A 20029-nucleotide genomic window follows, 5' to 3' on the forward strand; every position below is an offset into this window, starting at 1 on the left:
AAGGTAAACACTTAAATTTATTGCCAAAGAAGTGCATAAACTTTGCGCGCATCGAAGTTTAGTGAAAGTTAACTTGACGAGGAAATACTTCAACAACTTATACAAGATTATTTTAATAGCAAAAAAAAACTAATTTCAGTATCGAAATATACAATTTCGAGTTAGTTTTATATTGTTGTTATTATATTGCCTGCCAAATTTTCTTAACCACATTAATTGTAAGCAATAATCTAAATTAAATAAAATTGAAGAAGGTTAAAAAAATATACAAACATTTATTAAACCATAAAATAAAGTACAAAAGTCCTTACAGCAATTTATTTATTTAATAATCAATATTAAATATTTTATACTGATCAAATATCTCATTTTTTTTATGATATTTGCCCAAATACTTACAAAGAGCTTGTAGATTTCTAACCTTGATTAATTTAGAGAGGCAAATTCTTGTTTATATATTGTTATTGTATTCATTTAAATAAATTACATACAAATATCATACAAATTATAAATTATCTACAAGCAAAGGCTCACCGTGTCTTTCAATCAATCTGCGTTTGTTATAAAAATAAAAGGCTAATCCAGCAAAAATTATGGCACCAATAGTAATAATAATGCCTGCAATAATTGGCCAATAGGATTTAGGACCTAATTTTTTGACATTACCTTGCGATTCCAATTTTTCGCTTTGTTCTTCTACCACTGATGCTCTAACTTTGCAAATATATTGCAATTCCTCGATACTATCATCCTCATCGCCATCTTTGCATGATATTGGGCCATTCTCCTGATAACAATGACAATTTGTGAGATTTAGGCAGCGTGTCTTTTGATTATCTTTTAAACAAATGTCAAAACACTTGGAATTTGGAATGGAACCCATTTCATCGTATTCAGTCCAGCACTGACAATTTCTAGTGCAATTGGTGAGTGGAATTGAGGTCAGTGGAATATTTGTTGGCGTCGTAGAGATTGAACGGCGTTGCAGCATTGTAGACCTGGGCCAGTCAGTGGTTGGAATAGTTACCATTTCAGTAGAAAGTGCTTCAGTAGTTGAGGAAACTAAATGCAACGGCTTACAAGTTTCTGTTCCATTGATTTTTTCATAGCCAGGATTACATTCACAGTGACCTGGTGCTATACATTTGGCATTCTCCGGACAATTATTGCTGCAATCTGGTTCACAGGTCTGTTCATTCATAATATAGCCTAAATTGCATTTACAAGTATCTGGTTGCTGGCAAAATGCATTTTCCGCACATTTCTGATGGCATATAGGTTGGCAACCATCTTTAGTTTCTTGTTTAGAATATCCCTCAACGCATTCACATTTCTCGGGCGCCACACACTCGGCGTGCTCTTCACATTTAATTTCACAGATTGGATGGCATATATCGGCAAGGCTTGAATCATTTCTGGCAAAGCCCATTTTACATTCACAGACTTCTGGCTTGGAGCAGAAACTATTCTTGCCACAATTTCGGCAAGTCGGTTGACAGTCATTGCCGCCATAACCAATTGTGCAAAGACATCTACCGGGAGAAAGGCATAAGCCATTTCCATTGCAATTGTTCGAACAAATTGGGCGACAGTCATTCACAGGGCCTTCATATCCATCACAACAATAATATTCATGTTCGGTTCGATATCTTGTCTAAAAAAAATTAGGATAAATAATTAAAATTAATAAAAGTACTAACATCTTTATATTAATCATCGATTGTTGGTACTTTAATTTCGGATTAAAGTATTAAAGTAACTATCACAGTAGTGAAATAATGTGTTTTAATGGAGCTTGTCTATTGAGCTAATACTTTAATTTCGGATTTAATTATTAAGGAAAATATAAAGTATTAAAATAATGTGTTCTGATGGAGCTTGCCTATTGAGTAAGCTTTAATTTTTGATTTTAATATTAAGGAAAATATCAGAGTATTAAAATAATGTGTTTTGATGGAGCTTGCCTATTGAGTTAATACTTTAATTTTGATTTTAATATTAAGGAAAATATAAAGTATTAAAATAATGTGTTCTGATGGAGCTTGCCTATTAAGTAAGCTTTCATTTTTGATTTTAATATTAAGGAAAATATCAGAGTATTGAAATAATGTGCTCTGATGGAGCTTGTCTCTTACTCAATAAGCTTTAATTTTTGATTTTAATATTAAGGAAAATATAAAGTATTAAAATAATGTGTTCTGATGGAGCTTGCCTATTGAGTAAGCTTTAATTTTTGATTTTAATATTAAGGAAAATATCAGAGTATTAAAATAATGTGTTATGGTGGAGCTTGCCTATTGAGTAAGCTTTAATTTTTGATTTTAATATTAAGGAAAATATCAGAGTATTAAAATAATGTGTTCTGATGGAGCTTGCAGATTGTGTTTTCATCACTTTAATTATGAATTATAATATAAAGGATAATATAACTCATTAAAGTATTTAAAGTGGGTCTCGTCGTTTTAGTTTGGACACGTTTTAAAACAAAAAAAAAAAGAAACAGTTGTTGCCTTGAGAGAGCTCAACAAATGAATGAGAAAATTGTCGAGTGGGGCCGTCTTTTATACCCGTAAAAAGCAAAGCCTGCTATGCCCTGTTGGAGACGAAAATGCTACTTTGTTTTGGTGGTGAGTAACTTTGTCTAATATCGATAGCAAAAGTATCGATTAAAAGAAAGATTATCGTTCATACCCTAAAATTTCATCGGATAGTAAAGTCCAAATTTAAAACCAGAGGGCCGGGGCTAACTTCGACCGAGTCAAAGTTTGTATACCCTTGCAATTTTTTTGGTAACTCTTTCCTTACATATAGCCATCAAAGTAAAAAAACCCTTTACCTACAAAGGCTAATGTTTGCGAAAGAACAGCATACAATCTGAGATATTGATCAAAGTCACTGTTTTCCACCGATTGTTGCTATGGGAGCTATATGATATTGTAACCCGATCTTTATCAAATTCGGCACAGTCATTAACAGATATATTAAACTAACAAATATTTAACTTGAAAGCAAACGCGTCAAAAGTAACGAAGTTATTGACAAAAGTCACTGTTTTCGAGCGATTATTCCTATGGGAGCTATATGATATAGTCACCCGATCTTGATCAAATTTGGCACAGTCGTTTATAGGTGTAATAAACTGACCAATATTAAACTTCATGATCATAGCTCAGAAAATAACGAAGTTATTGAGAAAAGTCACTGTTCGTGATTTTGCGGTTTGTATGGGAGCTATATGATATAGCTCCGATCCGGCTGAATCCGAGATATACAACCCCTGCAGTATATACAAGCCTACGTGCAAAATTTCAGATCTGTAGCTCTAACGGTGTAGGAGGAGTTTGCGTTGATCCAGACAGACGAACGGACGGACGGACGGACATGGCTATTTGAACTCGTCTCGTCGTGCTGATCAAGAATATATATACTTTATATGGTCAGAGATGCTTCCTTCTATGCGTTGCACACTTCTGACCAAAATTAATATACCCTTTTTGCAAGGGTATAAAAACAGAAAGCATTAAATGTATAACTAATTAACGATCTATTTTTCTTTTGTATTATAATATAAAATAATATTAATAAATGGGGCTTTAAATGCCAATCAATAAATTAATAATTGTTTTGCCATTGCGAAGTTTCAACATTTGTTCACTTAAATGTGTTTGTAATTTACATAAATCGTATTTTGACTTCGATAAGTTTTTCTGAAATTTTCCGTGATTTGGATAAATCAAGTCGAGTAAAGTCAAATAATTTCACTAACAACATACATATGTAATTCCCAACAAACAATTCTTTACAAAAAAGCTCATTTGAACAATTGACATTTCATAGACTTCAAAACTAATATTGAGATTAGTCATTCCATGATATGGTCGTAAAATAAATGAGTTAAGTTTCAGGTTCTTCCCTTTAAAACAGAAAATGGCTAAGTTTTTCGCATTTTATGTAATGGTTTATCGTTTTTGAGTGACTTATTTATGACGATACTAACTTGAACTCTTAAATTATCTTTACTTCAAGTCCAACGCATAAACCATTGTAGGTTCTTGAACTTGAGTAGCAAAAGTCACTCAAAAAGTTGCCGCACGATAAAGAATTTCAACTGCGTGGCACATATCTAGTAATATTACGTACATAGTATACATTTGTAGCATAGCTTTTACAATCATTCCTTACATGGACATGGAGTAAGCCACAAAATAATTACCTCTGTTACAAGACGATATCCATGCACTGAATGATGTTCAAAAGGCATACGTCTCATTTGCATTCGCGGATACGGAACCAATTTCATTCGACTACATGTGTGTATAGCATATGCATATTTACTTATATTATTAATAATTATTAATATAAAGCACAAATTAATAAGTTGAATGTTCATTGCGACCAATAACTGTGTCCGCACTATTTTTCCTTGTCGAAATGTGTCAATTCTTAATGACGCGTCGTTCAGCACTAAACTCAGCTCAGTTTTCGTTTAGAGATAAGAGGATAAACGAGACAGGCAACAGCATTAGTCACAATCTAAATATGCATATAAAATATTTATTTGTATGTAAGTATAAAGAGAGCAGAAAATATCATACTCTTCATCAATCAAAAGTCTATTGAAATATTAAACTGACATCGAAACAAAGTTATCTGGCAGACATTAATATTATAACAAAATATTGTATGTTTTATTTATTAATTTTTTTTCCTTTTCACTTTATTTAGAGCAACAAAAGACACATTTAATACTACATCTCAAACGAGTCAATTATTTATAAGCAAAAAAGTATTAAATTTGACATTGATCCTGGTTAACCGCAATACAAAAATACTAATATATTATATCAATTATTTATAAGCAAAAAAGAATTAAATTTGACATTGATCCTGGTTAACCGCAATACGAAAATACTAATATAACTCGATTTCATTTTTTTAATGACGTTGTGTTTCATTGAAAAAATGAAATCGAAATAATCATTCTGATTACTAATGATTAATTATTAAAATTTAATTACAATTATGAAAATTTGTTTAACATTTAAACCAAAAGAAACTATTACTGGATTTTACAAAAAGCTCAGTTTTTATATATTTTATAAAAACTATCCATACTTAAATCTAAAATGCTTAATAATAGTTTGCATAGTTTAGTGAAAAATTTAAATTTCATACGTTGCCGCTTAAATAATTTTTTTCCTATTCGAATTTTTAAAAACAGATTTTTAAATAATTTAACAACATTTGACGACATTAAATAAATAATAAATCCATTTATAGGTTTTTTGCTAAAAATCTAAATACACTAAAACTGGTATGTCCATTAACTACATAGTAATGTTTTAAACGAACTATGCAAAAATAACTTAAATAATATTAATGCTCATAGAAACAAATATATGCATATTTGTTTATATTGTGTGAAAAAAAGCAAATAAATGAAAAATAATAAATCCATTTATATGACAAAATATAATTAAATTTCTATTATAATAAATAGGTTAAACACCATAAAAATCATCAACTCTTTTAATTACTGTTGAATTTCTGAAATATTTTTTAAGCTCTCTCATACGAAGTGAAATTTTTCCGAGTGTATTATGCACATTCAGAGTTGCAATCGATACATGAAATTTTTAATGCTCAAACTTAATTTCTTCTCCTAAAAAAACATTTGAAACTCTTAATTGCTTCTCCTATAAAAACATTTGAAATTCATTTGTTGGGAGATAAAAAAATTGCCAGTACACTACCAACAAGCACAAAATATTTGCAATCATTTATACATACATATATGTATATACATATTTTTTATTTAAATTCTTGATCGGTATGACAAAGTGAGCTATTTTCGTCTGATTAATCTGTTCAACTTATTACAATTGCAATAATGGGCTCCATTTATATATATTCTCTGGCTAAACATAAGAGAACTCATTATGGATCTCTGAATTGAAAGTTCTCGTAATGAAAATACATTTCTATACATATACATACATTTTTATTCTCTCTAAAGTTGTTGTATTTAATTTTTCTCAGAACTATGCGTCAGACTACTATATCGCGAGTACAAAGTACACAAATATGCAGTAAATACTTTAAGTATTGTATTAATCTCCAAGTAAGAACTAAACCAACAAATCAATATAATTTGTTTGCCTAATCATTAAAAATAGTAAGTGCCAGCACAAGGAATACATAAGATAATGAATCTCTAAAAGAACACCCAATAAGTTCAACTAATTGATTGTAATTTAATTATCTTGGCATTCAATTGTAAAGCACTTTATATGTGATTTTTCTTTGAAACTAGAATTCCCAGTTTGTTTAATTAAGTTGGTATCATTTGCATTCCTTTTTGTTTAACTCGTTCTCGAATTAGAGCACAGCTTCCGTTTAACTCAGATCGAATTGGGACTATTTTTACCTAAGTACAATTCATTTGAAATTCAATTAAACTGAAATGAAACGTGGATAAGTATGACCTTCTCTCGAAATAAGTGCAACGTCAAGATCATTTTGGTCGTTCACTCAGTTTGGCTTGGCTTGGTGGTCGGTAATAAACCACTTTTCGACTACTGGATGAGCATGAGTAAAGATTTTATGAGATCGTAACCAAAAAATTTATAAGCGTACATACAGACAATTGGCTACGTGTATGTATGGGTAAAAGCCGCTAGAAACGGCAACTTGTATCGGTGCCGAAACGATACAGAAACAAAAGAGAACGGTCAACCGGGGGAACTAATTAAATGTAATTAATTTTCACATGCCTCAAAATTAAATGCATTTAAATCAAAGAAACACGAGGATTGTGAGCTTTTTTTAATAGCCACTCGACACTGTTAAAAGCGATTTAAAAAGTTTCATTAAGATAAACCCAACAGTAACAGCAACAGCAACAAAATACAAAAAAAAAAACCAACATCTTTGCACACACAACGACAACAACAAAGAAATGTTATAGCAATTTAAATTTTAATTTAAGCTCAGTGGCTATGACGACAGGTGAATAAACCATGGGTCAGTCAGTCAGTCAGTGGCAATCTGACTAAACTGCAAACCAACAACAAAATCCAAAAAAAGGGTCAAAACGATTCGAGAATGAACGAAGTCTCTATACACTAGGCAAATGGCTGATTTTATTTAAGAGAGGGATTTATCAAATTTCTAAGAGTCCTTATCAGTCATAGGTTCTGTAAAATTTTCCATAAAAGTTTCTGCAGTATAACAGAACACAGCGAGTAGCGGAATCTCTTAAATATACATATGTTTGACATAATACTAATATTAAATAATGATAATGGAGTCAATCTTTATTTTTTTCATGATTAGGTGATTGTTTTTAATCCATATGTGACCATATGAGCCTCTTTTTTATGAGTACTACATCGATCTTCATCTATTGTTTACATCTTTCAATTCTACAAAACATTACGATATATTTTTTACACAATTCAATTTAAAATTAATTTAAATTTTCTTGTTTTCCCGAATATGACCTCGAGCCTGCTCATTGGCAATGATTTTAAATTAAATGTTATATTTGTAATTATTTTAAGTTATAAAAAAATACATTTTTTTTACTTCAACTAAGTGTTATAACTAATCTTAAAATTGATGATTTTTAAAATAAATCTTAAAACTAATAATGTCTAAGATAGTTTATCCTAAAAATTGAACTCATGCTGGATTGAAATCAATTTAGCTAGTTCCTTCTTGCTATATGTACCATAAGATTAGGACTATTGACATTATTTTTGTAAATTTTTTATTAAAATATTAAAAATTAATTAATTTTTATAATATACCATTCTTCATTTTCTCTAATCTATCCATTTAAATTGATTTTTTTTCCGAATGTGAAGTAAATCAACTAAGTAAGTAATTAATTGAAAAAAAATACATTCAAAATATTTTTAAATTTCTTCATTAAAATTCGAATTTCTTTAGATATATTTCTTGAAACCAAACTACTTTCAAGTACTATTCGAATTGTATTTTATTTCGATCGTTACGGTTTCAAATACAACTTAAATTTAGAATTTTCGGAAATTTTTTTGAAATTTTGTTTTTTAAAAAGTGTTATAATTTCTTTCAAATTAAATGTTGCAGTTGAAAAACGGTCTTTCATGGGTGTTGATATTGAAAAATGTAGAAAATTTTATACAATTTTTATTTAGCTCTGTTAAAAGAAAATTTTATACAATTTTTATTTAGCTCTGTTAAAATTGAAACTTGTAAAGATAGATCACCAATCAATTCAATAGTCTCAAAACTTGTTGAAACTTAGCCAAGTGTTCCAAATGAAATGAAATATACCCTTTCTTTTGAGGGTATAAAATAACACCATCAAAATCACATACATTTGTATATGTGTATGTACGTATATAAAGTCTTGGGGGCCATTTACCGTTGCGCCCTCAAGGCGTGGCTGCCGTTTTTTTTTTTCTGTTTTGTATTTGTTTATTTTTTTTTTATTTAAAGTTTTTTGAGGGCATCTTCTCTTTTATTAATGGCCTGACCGCCCATTTGAGGCGAACAAATTGTTGCTACTGGATGGCAGAGATGATGCCAACAGACCATCAACTTCAACTCCCTTTTTTCGTACGTTTTCTCGCTCGCTCGTTCGCTCGTTCACCAAAGAAACACAAAAATTTCAATGGAAAAAATGGCGTTTAACTGTAACTCAAACAATATGTATGTGAAACATTTTCGGGTCAGGTGCAAGATTTCACCAACGCCCCACAGTTTTTACCATTTTATCTTACGGTAATATCTCTCATAAAGCCTTGTCTCTGTTGGCCCCTTGGTCCAAGAGTCTGTGTCATCAGCAGCATCATCATCATCATCATCATCATCATCGTGCTCGTCGGCCTTTCATGAGTTTGATCTCTAGTCATCGCAAGTTTTGTTTTATTTTTTTTGAAGCTCGTTATGGTTTCCTACATGGGTCTGGGTACATTTATACACCTTTTTTTAGTTGTTTGGCGTTTTTTTTTTTTTTGCTTTTTTATTTGGTATTACTTTTTCGTTTGTCTTTTGGCGCAGATTTATGTTTGGAGTGGTTTTTTGATTGGTGGTGCGTTTGCTTAAAGTATTTCTTCTCCTTCTTGTTGCTTTTTATTACCTGACATACATCTGTGTGTATGTGTATGTATTTCTTTTTGGGTCGTTGTGTTCGTCGTTGTTGTCGTTATTGCAATTTCCGGTTAAAAATGTGGCCAAACAAAGCATTTTTTATTCATTTTGTCTTTTTGTTTCTTTTTTTTTTGTGGCCACAGCCATTTTGTGATTTAAGAAAGATGAAAACGAAAATATGGTAAAACGGTTGCCCTTTTTGGGTTAACTTTTGTCTAACTTGTTCTACCAATTAAAGGTTTCTTATTTCGAACCTCAAAAGGATACAAAAAGTTAAACTTTATATAATAAAAACATTGCCGTGTTTTTGTTTTTATTCCGATACACGTTGATAATACAGTACAACAATTTGTTCTATGTTTCATGGAGTTTTTCTGCTCTTTTTGACTAATTTGTGTTTGAAAGAAATATTCCAGCAAAATGTTAAAATGAAACACAGGTTGAAATTCTCAAAACAAGTTAAGGAAGAAAACTCTTTAAAATCTCTGCCACTTTGTATTCAATATAATGGTAAACAATATGGTTATTCAATATAAATTAGTGCTGTAAAATTGCAACAAAGTCCAAAAATTTTTGAGAATAATTAAGAGTTTTAATACTTTTAGCTATTGTGAATAATAATATAGGAATATCTTTCCTCTATCCAACCCATGTGTTTATTCAAAATACTTAAAATAGTACACAAACAGAAGTAAACTGCCTCCAATTGATTTTTAGTTCAAACTATTATTATAATACAGTATTGAATGAACTTTTCCACTTAAAAATTCAACTATTTATTAAATACTGTTACAAAGTAAAACATCACCAAGTTAACAGAATACAGACAATACTAAATCAATAAATAGGAAGGGATCCATAAATGTTTATAAAACTTATAAACTTTTTAAACTTTACTTACATAAAATAAAGTGAATTCAAATTGATTTCAACAAAAATTCTTGAAAAACTAGATATTACCTCCAGTTTTGAATAATCCGATTTAAGCTCTACCCAATTCAAAACACATCCTTTGCAAGGATTTTATATTTAGAACACAGTTATGTTAATTAATTATGACAGCAATAAAATGATAAAAGAAGGATCGATGCTGAATCACGAGCCAACTACCAGCAGTAAGCACACTTTGATGATGATGAATGAAACAATATAAAAGCGTTGAATCATAGATCATAGTTTTTTACTTATTTATTGTGGTTATAAATGAAAATAAAAGACAATTTATTAATATTTAGAAAAACAAATAAATTGAATTGAATGCAGAAATTGTTGATAAATAAAATTGCAAACATATAAAGTTTTTAAACTTTTAATTAATTAAAAAGTCATTGAATCCCTGTCACAATTTGACTGAACTCTAGGCAACTGTCAGTAACTCCGATTATTATTTAAGCACAGGCAGATAGTCCTATAAAACATATGCCACTCAAATCACTTCAGATCTACGATGCAATCGTGCTCTGTGGCTTTACTTTTCCTTTATTTGTGGTTGCAAGTTGTTGGCTAAAAGGTATGTGGGCAGGTGGCTAGAGGGGGTTTGGAGCTAAAAAGTTGAACCTTAAAACGCGCGTTAATTAGCCGTACGTGCGGAGTGCGTTTTGTCAACGACTGAGACAGAGGACTGAGGGGCTCCAGTAAAGATCGCGCCATGTTATCAACGAACCGAAATCAGTACAGCTCACACTCCACCTGCCGCAATGACATGTGTTGGCAGTTTGATGACGATGAGCTCCACGAGATCGAGTGAGGCCCAAGTGTGGAAGGTTGACCCGTGTGTGTCCATTCGTTAAGCTTAGCTATAAAACAAAATGAAAAATGTTGTTGCAAAAAAGAAAAAAAAAAAAAAAAACAATAAAAATAACAACAACAAAATACAACAAGTCGACTGAAACAAGTCAAGTATATTACGAGTACTTGGGAATCATGTTGATAATGATGCCCTCCCATTAGATTTAAACGTAATGATTAAACCGCAGTGCAGCAGTATCAACAATTCTGGAAAAGTTCCAGCACAATCATTATCCTTGACCCTTGCTGTGATGCAGTGGTGTGCTGCAACTACACAATGTGTCATTTTAATTAGGCGACTGGACTTGGAGATGTACTAGATAGTATTTATACTAGACACATATGTTCATAAGTATGTATGTAAATAGTTGCAACGACAATTAAAATAAATTCATACCTGTGAAAGCCAAGGAATTTTACTAAGTAATGGGGAGACTCCCGCAGCCATTTGTTGAGTACATAAATCATCTTAGGAGAGCTCACCTATTTCTTATTAGATGACAATTTATAAATGAAAATTTATGCAAATTAACTTCAAATGTGTGAAGTAGCGTGTTTTTCCGCAAAACCTAAATCGCTTGTTTTAAATAAAAACAAATTTCGTTTTAAATCATTTTCTAATATATTTATATGGATAAAAATATAAAATAATTTAAAAACTAGCAACTAAGAATCACACATTTAATATATTTTGCAAAATAGTCGTCTAAAAGAATTGCAACTGTTTGATTTCGGATTATTTTTTTCTTTTGGTGCAAAAAAAATCACAGAATAATGTCTTGTGTGTTTTTTACTGGCTCAATTGATTCAATTTATATATTGATATCAAAAAACATGTGGTAGGGCAGTTAATGAAAAATTCCTAATCGACCTTTATTTTATGGTTTATAACTGGAAAATGCACTACTGCTCGAAAGTTTTTAAAGTTAATCAAGACTAAAGACTATTCCATGATTTACAACTAGAACGTACTCAACCGTCTCATAAAACAACGCAAGGAGACTGCCAGAATATGAAGGTTAACGAAAATAAGCCTTTTTTAAGTTTAATAAAAATTTTAAATCTTTTTAATGAGAACATTTTATCTTGCAACAATGAGTGTTTTAATATTGCACTCTTTTGTTTGAGAATTAGAAATTGGTAAAGAAATTACAGAATAATGTATAAATTTCTAATTTCCTTAAATTAACTAAAATTAAATGTGAATAAATATAAAAATTTTCAAAGTCTATCAAAACCATGTCGAATGTATTGGCATGATATCTTAAAAATAGGCCTTGTAGCGAAAGATAAACAGTGTTTCTCAAAAAGCCAAGATAAAGATGTTATATTTAGAAAGGCAACGCGCAAATACCAGCCTACCATCCGCTAATAATAATTTACTCTTCGGTTTAGGTCAAGTTCAATTTTTAGCAAAAATCAGTTATCATTATATTTTGTGTTCAACTACCTTTAGCTTAGTTTTTTCTTTAATTTATAAAGTTCGAGAAGAAAAGACAAGAATACCAAACCTTAACATTTTATGGAGCCGGACTACAAGTACGATTTGCTCAGATATCTACTGGTAGGAAAAGAAACTCTATGCGTTCACAACAACAGATAGTCTTATACGTATAAGAATCAATTTAAAAATCGAACAAGCCTAAAAGTATGCACTTCAATAGGAGAAAACGCACATTGCACCTTGAACTTAATACCCTTCTTTTTCAAAAACAAGTTTGACATTTTGTACATTAAATTTAAAGTTGTACGTATAAAATGTTTGATACTCAGTTGTGCAAGAAAAAATTAGCTTAAAAAAACATTTACAAACCATTTAGAAACACCTTAAATCCATTATCACTGATTCCTTTAAAGTGACTCCCAATGAAATAAAATATTTTGTAAATTTGTTGTTAATTTTTTTGATTTTGTAACACAAGAGCACATATTTAATTATATTTTTTTCGTTTGTATAATTCTCATTTATGCTTAAATTCTACATCATATGTACAAATATCATTCGTTTGAGTTTCGTCTGTTTAAATGTGTATGTATGTGTGTGTAGTATGTAGTATGTGTAATAACTTCTAAAGATTTTTTGACAAAGCATTGAAACTGAAGAGATTTCCATTGAAAAATAGACATATTTTCACATATAGTTTCATATATAGTAATATAGCTAAAAGCGAGTGCGGCGGTTGTTTTTATTTTCCTTGTATATATTCGATATATTTTGTATACTTGTATATATATATATATCTATATATATATATATATATATATATATTTATGTATATGGAAGGAACAATGGACGACATTATCTCACAGTATTTGTGTCGTTGTGTCGTGTGTATTTTGTGTTTATGTAAGTGAATTGGCAACATAAATGCAACAAACATAACATTACGAGGTGTGACTAACAAATAATGCAACTAAATTTCCAAAGTACTTTTATATAATAACATTCTGTCTTTAATTGATATTATTATTTAAAGAAATACTTTATTCAATGATCACCATACTCTCATGCTGAACACCTTTTCGGTCGTCTAAACTTTCTTGTTTTGATACACCTTAATTAGTCATTTTTTGATAGCCACACCTCATATAAAGTTTTTTTTTATATTTTGTGTTTGAATTATCTTCGTTTTTTCATTTTTATTTGCTGGGCTTAACAAATTTCTCTCAGCTAAATATGCTAAATAACATTGACTACCAAAAAACATTAACTCTTTGCTAAATGCTAAAACAAAATTCGTGTCACAATTTTCTTCGATATTTTGTAAATTTATGCTTGATTTTCTTTTCTTTTTTTTTCTTTTTTTTTTTTTTTTGTGTGTGTGTATGAAAAAGTTTCTGGATGCTTTCAAAAAACTTGACAAATATTCACAAATATATATATTTTTTTTGGTATTTAATTTGGTAAACACTAGTTAATTATTTTAAATAATTTCTTTGTCTTCCACTTGATTAATTGGTTTTAGTTAATTTAGTTGCTTCCAACTCTCTGGACAAGACACACGTTCAGCAAATTCCTCAATTGTTTTTTCTTGTTTTTTTTCCATAATTTTATCATTTAAAACTTTGCTAGATGGAATGAATGTAAAGAAATGGTGCATAGAAAACTATTTACAAAGTGTGCGAGAGATTAGTTTAGTTCATAGTTAAGGTATTTAATTATCCGAATGCTGATGCGGATGTGAATGATGATGATGTTGCTGCTGATGCTGCTGTTGATGTTGCTGCTGATGTTGTTGCTGCTGTTGCTGCTGATGCTGCTGATGTTGCTGCTGATGTTGTTGCTGCTGATGTTGATATTGATGTTGCTGGTGAGTTCCATATGAAGAACTTGCTTGGGAACTACTTGCTGTACTTGATTTCAGCGCAGGTTTGATATCATCAATTTGTATTAATTGCTCGATGGGTATTAAAGATAATTCACCTCCCACTGGCTGAGGCATGGGTAACTTGGCCAGTGCCTAAAAAAACAAAATTAAAATTAATTCTTCTCGTTCCTAATATTTCTCTAAACTTTTTACCTTGGCATGCTCAACGGCAATTGTGGCCGCCTTTTCAGCCTCACGTTGCCTACGTTCTTTGAGTTTAAGGGAAAATATGGCCACTGATCTGGCACTCTTGACCAATTTTTGCTTGAGACGTGATTTTTTGGCAGCCAATTCTGCAGCTGTAAAGAATTATGGAAAGACAATTAATTAAGGGCACTCAATTAACCATTTCTATGGCTCACCTTTGGCTTCATCGTCTGTATTGCCAGTCGATGTAGAGGCTGCCTGATCCAGCAATTTTTGTGCCTGCTCTTGTTGCTTTTCTTTCTCTTTCTCCCGTTCTTTCTCTCTCTCCCTTTCTTTCTCTCTTTCCTTTTCCCTTTCCTTCTCTTCTTTGGCCAGCTGTTTTTGCTGCTGTTTTTGTGATGAAGTCGATGATGAGTTGGATAATGCTCCAACACTTGGTCTGGACTGTGAATTACTAATGCCGCTGCTTGTTGCAGGTCCAGGACCACTGGGACTAAACACACTTCCACCACCGCCTGATGAAGACGAAGATGATGCCACAATTTGTTGCTGTTGCTGCGAAGCTGGTGGGGTGGGCAAACCAGATTTAAGTGCCACATTACTCCATGAAGGCGCCGGTTTCAAGACATCTGAGTTGTCTGCACTGCTTCCAAGTTCCTTTAAATATTTTACATTTATCATTAGATTATACATTCCCCTAAAACCCAAGAACAAATTAACAAATTTACATCTATATCTACACACACACATTGAAAGCTTGTGGTAATTGAAGAGAGGGAGGAGTCCATGCTAGTTATTACTATATATAATTAGGTGAGTGTTTCAAGAAGCCAGCGTGTTTTGTTTTTGTAAAAGCTTCTGCCATGCCGAATCAATATTATTGTTTTTTTTTTTTTTTTGTTTACTCCCAATTCAATGAAAATTTACCAACTCAAATCAATTCAGTTTATGTAACTTGAACGCCCTGCAACATCTTTACTTCAACATCAAACACATCGATTAACTAATATACATTTATATAGGTAGGTGTTAATATATAGGGTGAGTATATAGAATATAGTATGTTTGATCTGTTATCTTTTAATAACTCTCACTACCTTTGCAATACAATCTATGCTTCTATGTAGATTCGTATTGTCGTTGACTTTCAAACGTGACATCCATTCGGGTGCGTGGAGTTTAATGTGTAGTTTGTCCTTTAAACAGGAAGGGGATTAGAGTGAAATTAAGGTTGTCTTTTTCTTGTAGAGTGTTTTGGGTAGTTTTCATATATATAAATAATAATATTCATCATCGACACCTAATCCTATATTTTAAGTAGTTTTCTAACTCAGAACTATGCTTTTTGAAAGAAACCAGGCGCCAAACACAAAAGAAATATAAGAATCTTTATGATACAAAAAAGAAATTATGTTGTAATAAAAAAGAAAAATAATAATTTTTCCTAAAAAATAGAAATAAACTCGGTATAGTTAGGGATGGTAAAATTAAAAAAACGGACAAAAATATATTGAAACTTTGATAGATTGTTTTTTTTTTCCATCTAAGAGGATATTTTTTTGTGTACTAAAAACTCAGCTGTATTACAACTTAAACTAAAAAACCGAAACGAAGACGTAAATAAATACAATTTAAATTTGATTGTTAATGCACACTAAAAAAAAAATATAAAAAACTAAACAAAATCGCATCCTTATTAAAATTAACAGAACGATTAAATTTTTTAGCCATAAACAAAAAATTATCATAGTCAAGTATTTGTTTCCCTGATAATTTATATTCTGTATATTCAAACTTGTTAGTAGTTTTGTAATATCCTTAACCCAAGCTGCAATAGCTAAACTTTGTGACTTAAGTAAGTATTGTTTAAAGTTAGTAGAGGTAGTTAGTGTAAAAGAACTAAACTGTGGTTTAGTAGTATTGGAAAGATATTGACAAGTATCGAGGGTTTCCAGGTTTTAAGCAAGTCTACACATTAAGACAGAAATATAGGTACAGTGAGCATCTACAGAGAGACAGCTAAAAGATGGTCGACTAAAGATTATCTTGTTGGTTATAAACTTAAAAGGGATATATACACAAGTAATCCTTGATTTTTAAGAAAACGGGAAAGGGAAAGGGTAATTCTATTGCCTGGTCAATAAGCCTTACGGTCATATGCAAATGAGTAGCACCCTCCGCTGATATTTTGCGTGTCTTGTAGGGTGGAATATCGGCAATTTTCTGTTGCTGTTGCTGCTGCCCGCCTGATGCTGTCGATGTTGATGACAATTGCCGCATGGTTGCTCTCTGTGGACTGCTGCTCGCACTGCTGCCTGTATGATCGGCAGAATCACTCGATTTCTTGCGGAATGGCGGTATCTCCTGTATAAGCATCGATTGCATTCGTGCTGCATAGCTGGCGCCCATCGGCGAATTCAATGCAAATGTGCTGGCAGAAGCTCTGTGTGCCACAAGCCAAAGAAAAAATTGATGGAGGAATCGAATAAAATTAGAAAGAAGAGAAGAGAGATAAAAGCTTTTGTTAGTATAAAATATTTGTAAAATAGTCTTCATTATAAACAACATTTTACTGCTGCTGGTAATGTCAAAGTTTTGCCAATTGTAGAAAGATTTCAATGCAAATTTTGAGTAGGGTTTTGAAACAAAGCACGAAAACACACACAGCTCGAATACAAACATAGAACGCTAGGGAAAGCACATCTATCTGGCCTCAGAAAAACTTTGAAATTGCAATTAAGTTAACATTTTGTTCAAAAAGGTTTAAAATAAGCGGAATTTAAAATTCTATAACCAGTAAAAAATTCGAAGTTCGAAAAGAAAAAAGTTGTAGACGTCGAAATAAAAAAGAGTATTATTAATTAAAAAAAACCGAACTGCCTAAAAAATTTGTCGAAACAAGGTAATGCCATCTTCGAAGATATTAAAGTAGATTCAAAGATATTAATAAAGATTTAGCAATATTTGAGAATTTCCTAAGCCTTAACCTTGAAGTCAATTTTCTTGTTCTTCATTCTGTTATAATTCACAACTAGTTGTAGCTCTGCGATAATTGGGTTTTTAGAATGTTAAAATCTTGTTGGATCTTAAAAAAGGCACAGTTATTTTGAGACTGCTTTGAATTGAAAACAAATATTGTAAATAATTTAGTAATTTAACTGTAGTTCTCTATGCTGTTTTGGGTCCCTTTATCTTTCTAAAAGAAAAGGAAAAGTGGTTTTAAGTTTAAATAAATTAAATATTTAGTCAATTTTGTTGAAATGTAACATTACTACAAGGATTCCCTCTAAAAGACCCTTGTATTCTTAACTGACAAAGAACTTACTTGTAGTATTTTTCATATAAATATAATTTATAAAATTTATCAATTCGACATTTCTTACACCTTTATCATGAAATCATTGTTTAATTGCATTGTTTATCTATATCTATATCTATATCTATAAAAAAAAAACTGAGCCTCCCGTCTTGTAAAAAAGTATAAAAAGTAAACCTAATGGGTAAAGTTTCATCACAAAATGTAAACATAAACATTTTTGCAATTTCAAAGTTGCAGTCAGATGTTGCGAGCCCAAAACAGATTCATTCACATTCATTTTGAAACATAAATCCTTTATCCTTGAATTACCCGCTTTGGAAATGCTGCTGAATTCTTTGGCTTTGTATGGGTAGAGCGCTTAAATTACGCACAGAATATCCAAGATATGGTGGAATCTCCGGTATTAAGGTTTGCGATACTTTTCTACAACTCTTACAGGGTCTTTGTGAATTATAAAAATTTAATAAAAAACAATTGGCATATACACAATACACATAAACTAAAAAATATTTAAAAATTTAAAAAAAATTGTTATATTATACTCGTATATGTTAGTAGATTCAAAATGTGTTTTTAGCTGTGTGCGTGTTAGGAAAATTTCTGTTATATGAAAGGGAAAAAGGGTAATTTTCTGGCCTTAGCGTGTGCAAAAATACTTAAGAATTAAAGAGAGTAAAATTAAATTTTCTTGAATATTTCAAATTACACTAACCCGCCATTACTATCCTGACCATGGAGACTGGTCAAAGAGGCACCGCCATGTGGAGGAGTAGACTCATGCAGAGGCCTAATTAAAATGGTGCTCGTCTAGAGAAAACAAAAGAGTCATTTCACTTATCGCAATTAAACTATTATTTTGGATTACGAATTCCTACTTGTGAGGGTGGCGAATCTGGTGAGGAATCACGATTCTCATAGATATTCACATCCGCCTCAATGCTCCGTCCAAATTCGTGGCCATAGAGTAACAAATCCTCAGCCACCTGACTCTCCATGGACTGATCATGTGTGGTATTAGCACCACTTTCCATTTGCTGCATCATGCCGCTTGCTCCATCCTGTTCCGGCTGCGTGGATGTGGTCGATTGCGGTGTGGGCGGTGTGGGACGTGGCGAGGTGCCCTTACATTGCATTTCCCGTCGACAATGCTCGGCGCGTGCAATTTCCGCTGCCAGCCAAGAGGGTAATTCTGGTAACAACCAGGTCAAAGCCTGACGCAGACCCAACATGATGTGCTGCAAAATGCGATAACCAAAACAAAATTAGTTTATATTATTCTTAGTTAATTACCAAACCAGTAGCTACTTTTTGACCTTACCTCCAATGTGACAATCAAAATAATCGTTTGAGCTGTGGTTAAGCCCGGCCACAATCTCGACACCTGACCGGAAAGACCAATTAGGGCACAATTAACTATTACAGCTGCCAGGGACAGAATGCTTAAAGCATTTTGCCAAGTTCCAATATTGGCAACACGTTGGCCAAAGGGCCGCTGATGCACATGGGCCAATTTAAAGGCATCCGATCGTATTTCCATAAGATTATTAATCAGAGCACAAATTCCAGCCAAGGGGAATGCGGCTGAGAAGAGAACTACATAGCCCATTTGAACCAGCATCTCTAAATGATCCGAAAAAGTTCCATCATACTGGAAAAAAGAAAGTGACGATCAAATTAAACTACGACGATTTTTATATTAAACTATTTTGTTAAAATATGTGATATTTAAACTGTCTTTTTGGGACAAAATTTTCACTTGCATTAGTATAGTCAACTTTTGATTATCCCCTTATTGTAAATACGGATGCAATTTTGATTTGAAAGATGAAAAATTTAACAAGAAAAACTCGAGCTTGCAAATAACGGTTGAGTTTTTATTCATCACGGTTTTATCCTAATCTACATCTAAAACAAAATCTATGTAATTAAAAAAAAATTTGTTAAATTGTTGAATACCAACACAAAAAATTGTTAAAAGTTTATGCTTTATTTAAACGTTTACATTTTAATCATTTACATTTTAATGTAAATTCGAAAAATATAAAAATAGATTAATTGAATTAAAAGTAGTTTAATTTGAGCTATTAAAAATTCGAAAAAGTTACAAATTTAAAGCGAAAACTGTTTAAAATTGGAATTTGATTACCAAATTAGAGGTAAAATTTTTATTTTCAACATTTACTAATGTATAGAAAGAGGCGTAATATCTAAAATTGGCTAAAAATTTTACTGGCAGATTTTAGGCAAAGACATTTCAAAAAACTAC

General features: G+C 31.4%; 2 protein-coding genes across 6 annotated transcripts in view; both read right to left on the bottom strand.

Annotated features, from left to right (window-relative positions):
- Positions 1-490: 490 nt before the first annotated feature.
- Positions 491-4405, bottom strand: LOC111518793 (tenascin-like). Its single transcript, XM_023176518.2, has 2 exons — positions 4214-4405; positions 491-1654 (listed from the first exon to the last, which is right to left on the bottom strand). The coding sequence occupies exons 1-2, from the start codon at positions 4388-4390 to the stop codon at positions 506-508; spliced, it is 1326 nt and encodes a 441-aa protein (XP_023032286.2). The 5' UTR covers positions 4391-4405; the 3' UTR covers positions 491-505.
- Positions 4406-13748: 9343 nt separating this feature from the next.
- Positions 13749-20029, bottom strand: part of LOC6643572 (anoctamin-8) — a 51196-nt gene continuing 44915 nt past the window's right edge. The window contains exons 9-18 of one of the 5 annotated variants that reach the window (XM_002066459.4): positions 19082-19411; positions 18639-18998; positions 18476-18570; positions 18073-18204; positions 16596-16887; positions 15542-15640; positions 14660-15101; positions 14451-14596; positions 14234-14390; positions 13749-14149 (exon numbers count right to left, since the gene is read on the bottom strand). In XM_002066459.4, coding sequence (XP_002066495.2) covers positions 14085-14149; positions 14234-14390; positions 14451-14596; positions 14660-15101; positions 15542-15640; positions 16596-16887; positions 18073-18204; positions 18476-18570; positions 18639-18998; positions 19082-19411 — 2118 coding nt within the window. In that variant the 3' untranslated portion in view covers positions 13749-14084. The remainder of the gene's footprint in view (positions 14150-14233; positions 14391-14450; positions 14597-14659; positions 15102-15541; positions 15641-16595; positions 16888-18072; positions 18205-18475; positions 18571-18638; positions 18999-19081; positions 19412-20029) is intronic. The other 4 variants (XM_023176416.2, XM_023176415.2, XM_023176417.2 and 1 more) reach the window with 4 other exon arrangements.

This window comes from Drosophila willistoni (assembly GCF_018902025.1).
Source record: "Drosophila willistoni isolate 14030-0811.24 chromosome 2R unlocalized genomic scaffold, UCI_dwil_1.1 Seg200, whole genome shotgun sequence".
Lineage (NCBI taxonomy): Eukaryota > Metazoa > Arthropoda > Insecta > Diptera > Drosophilidae > Drosophila > Drosophila willistoni.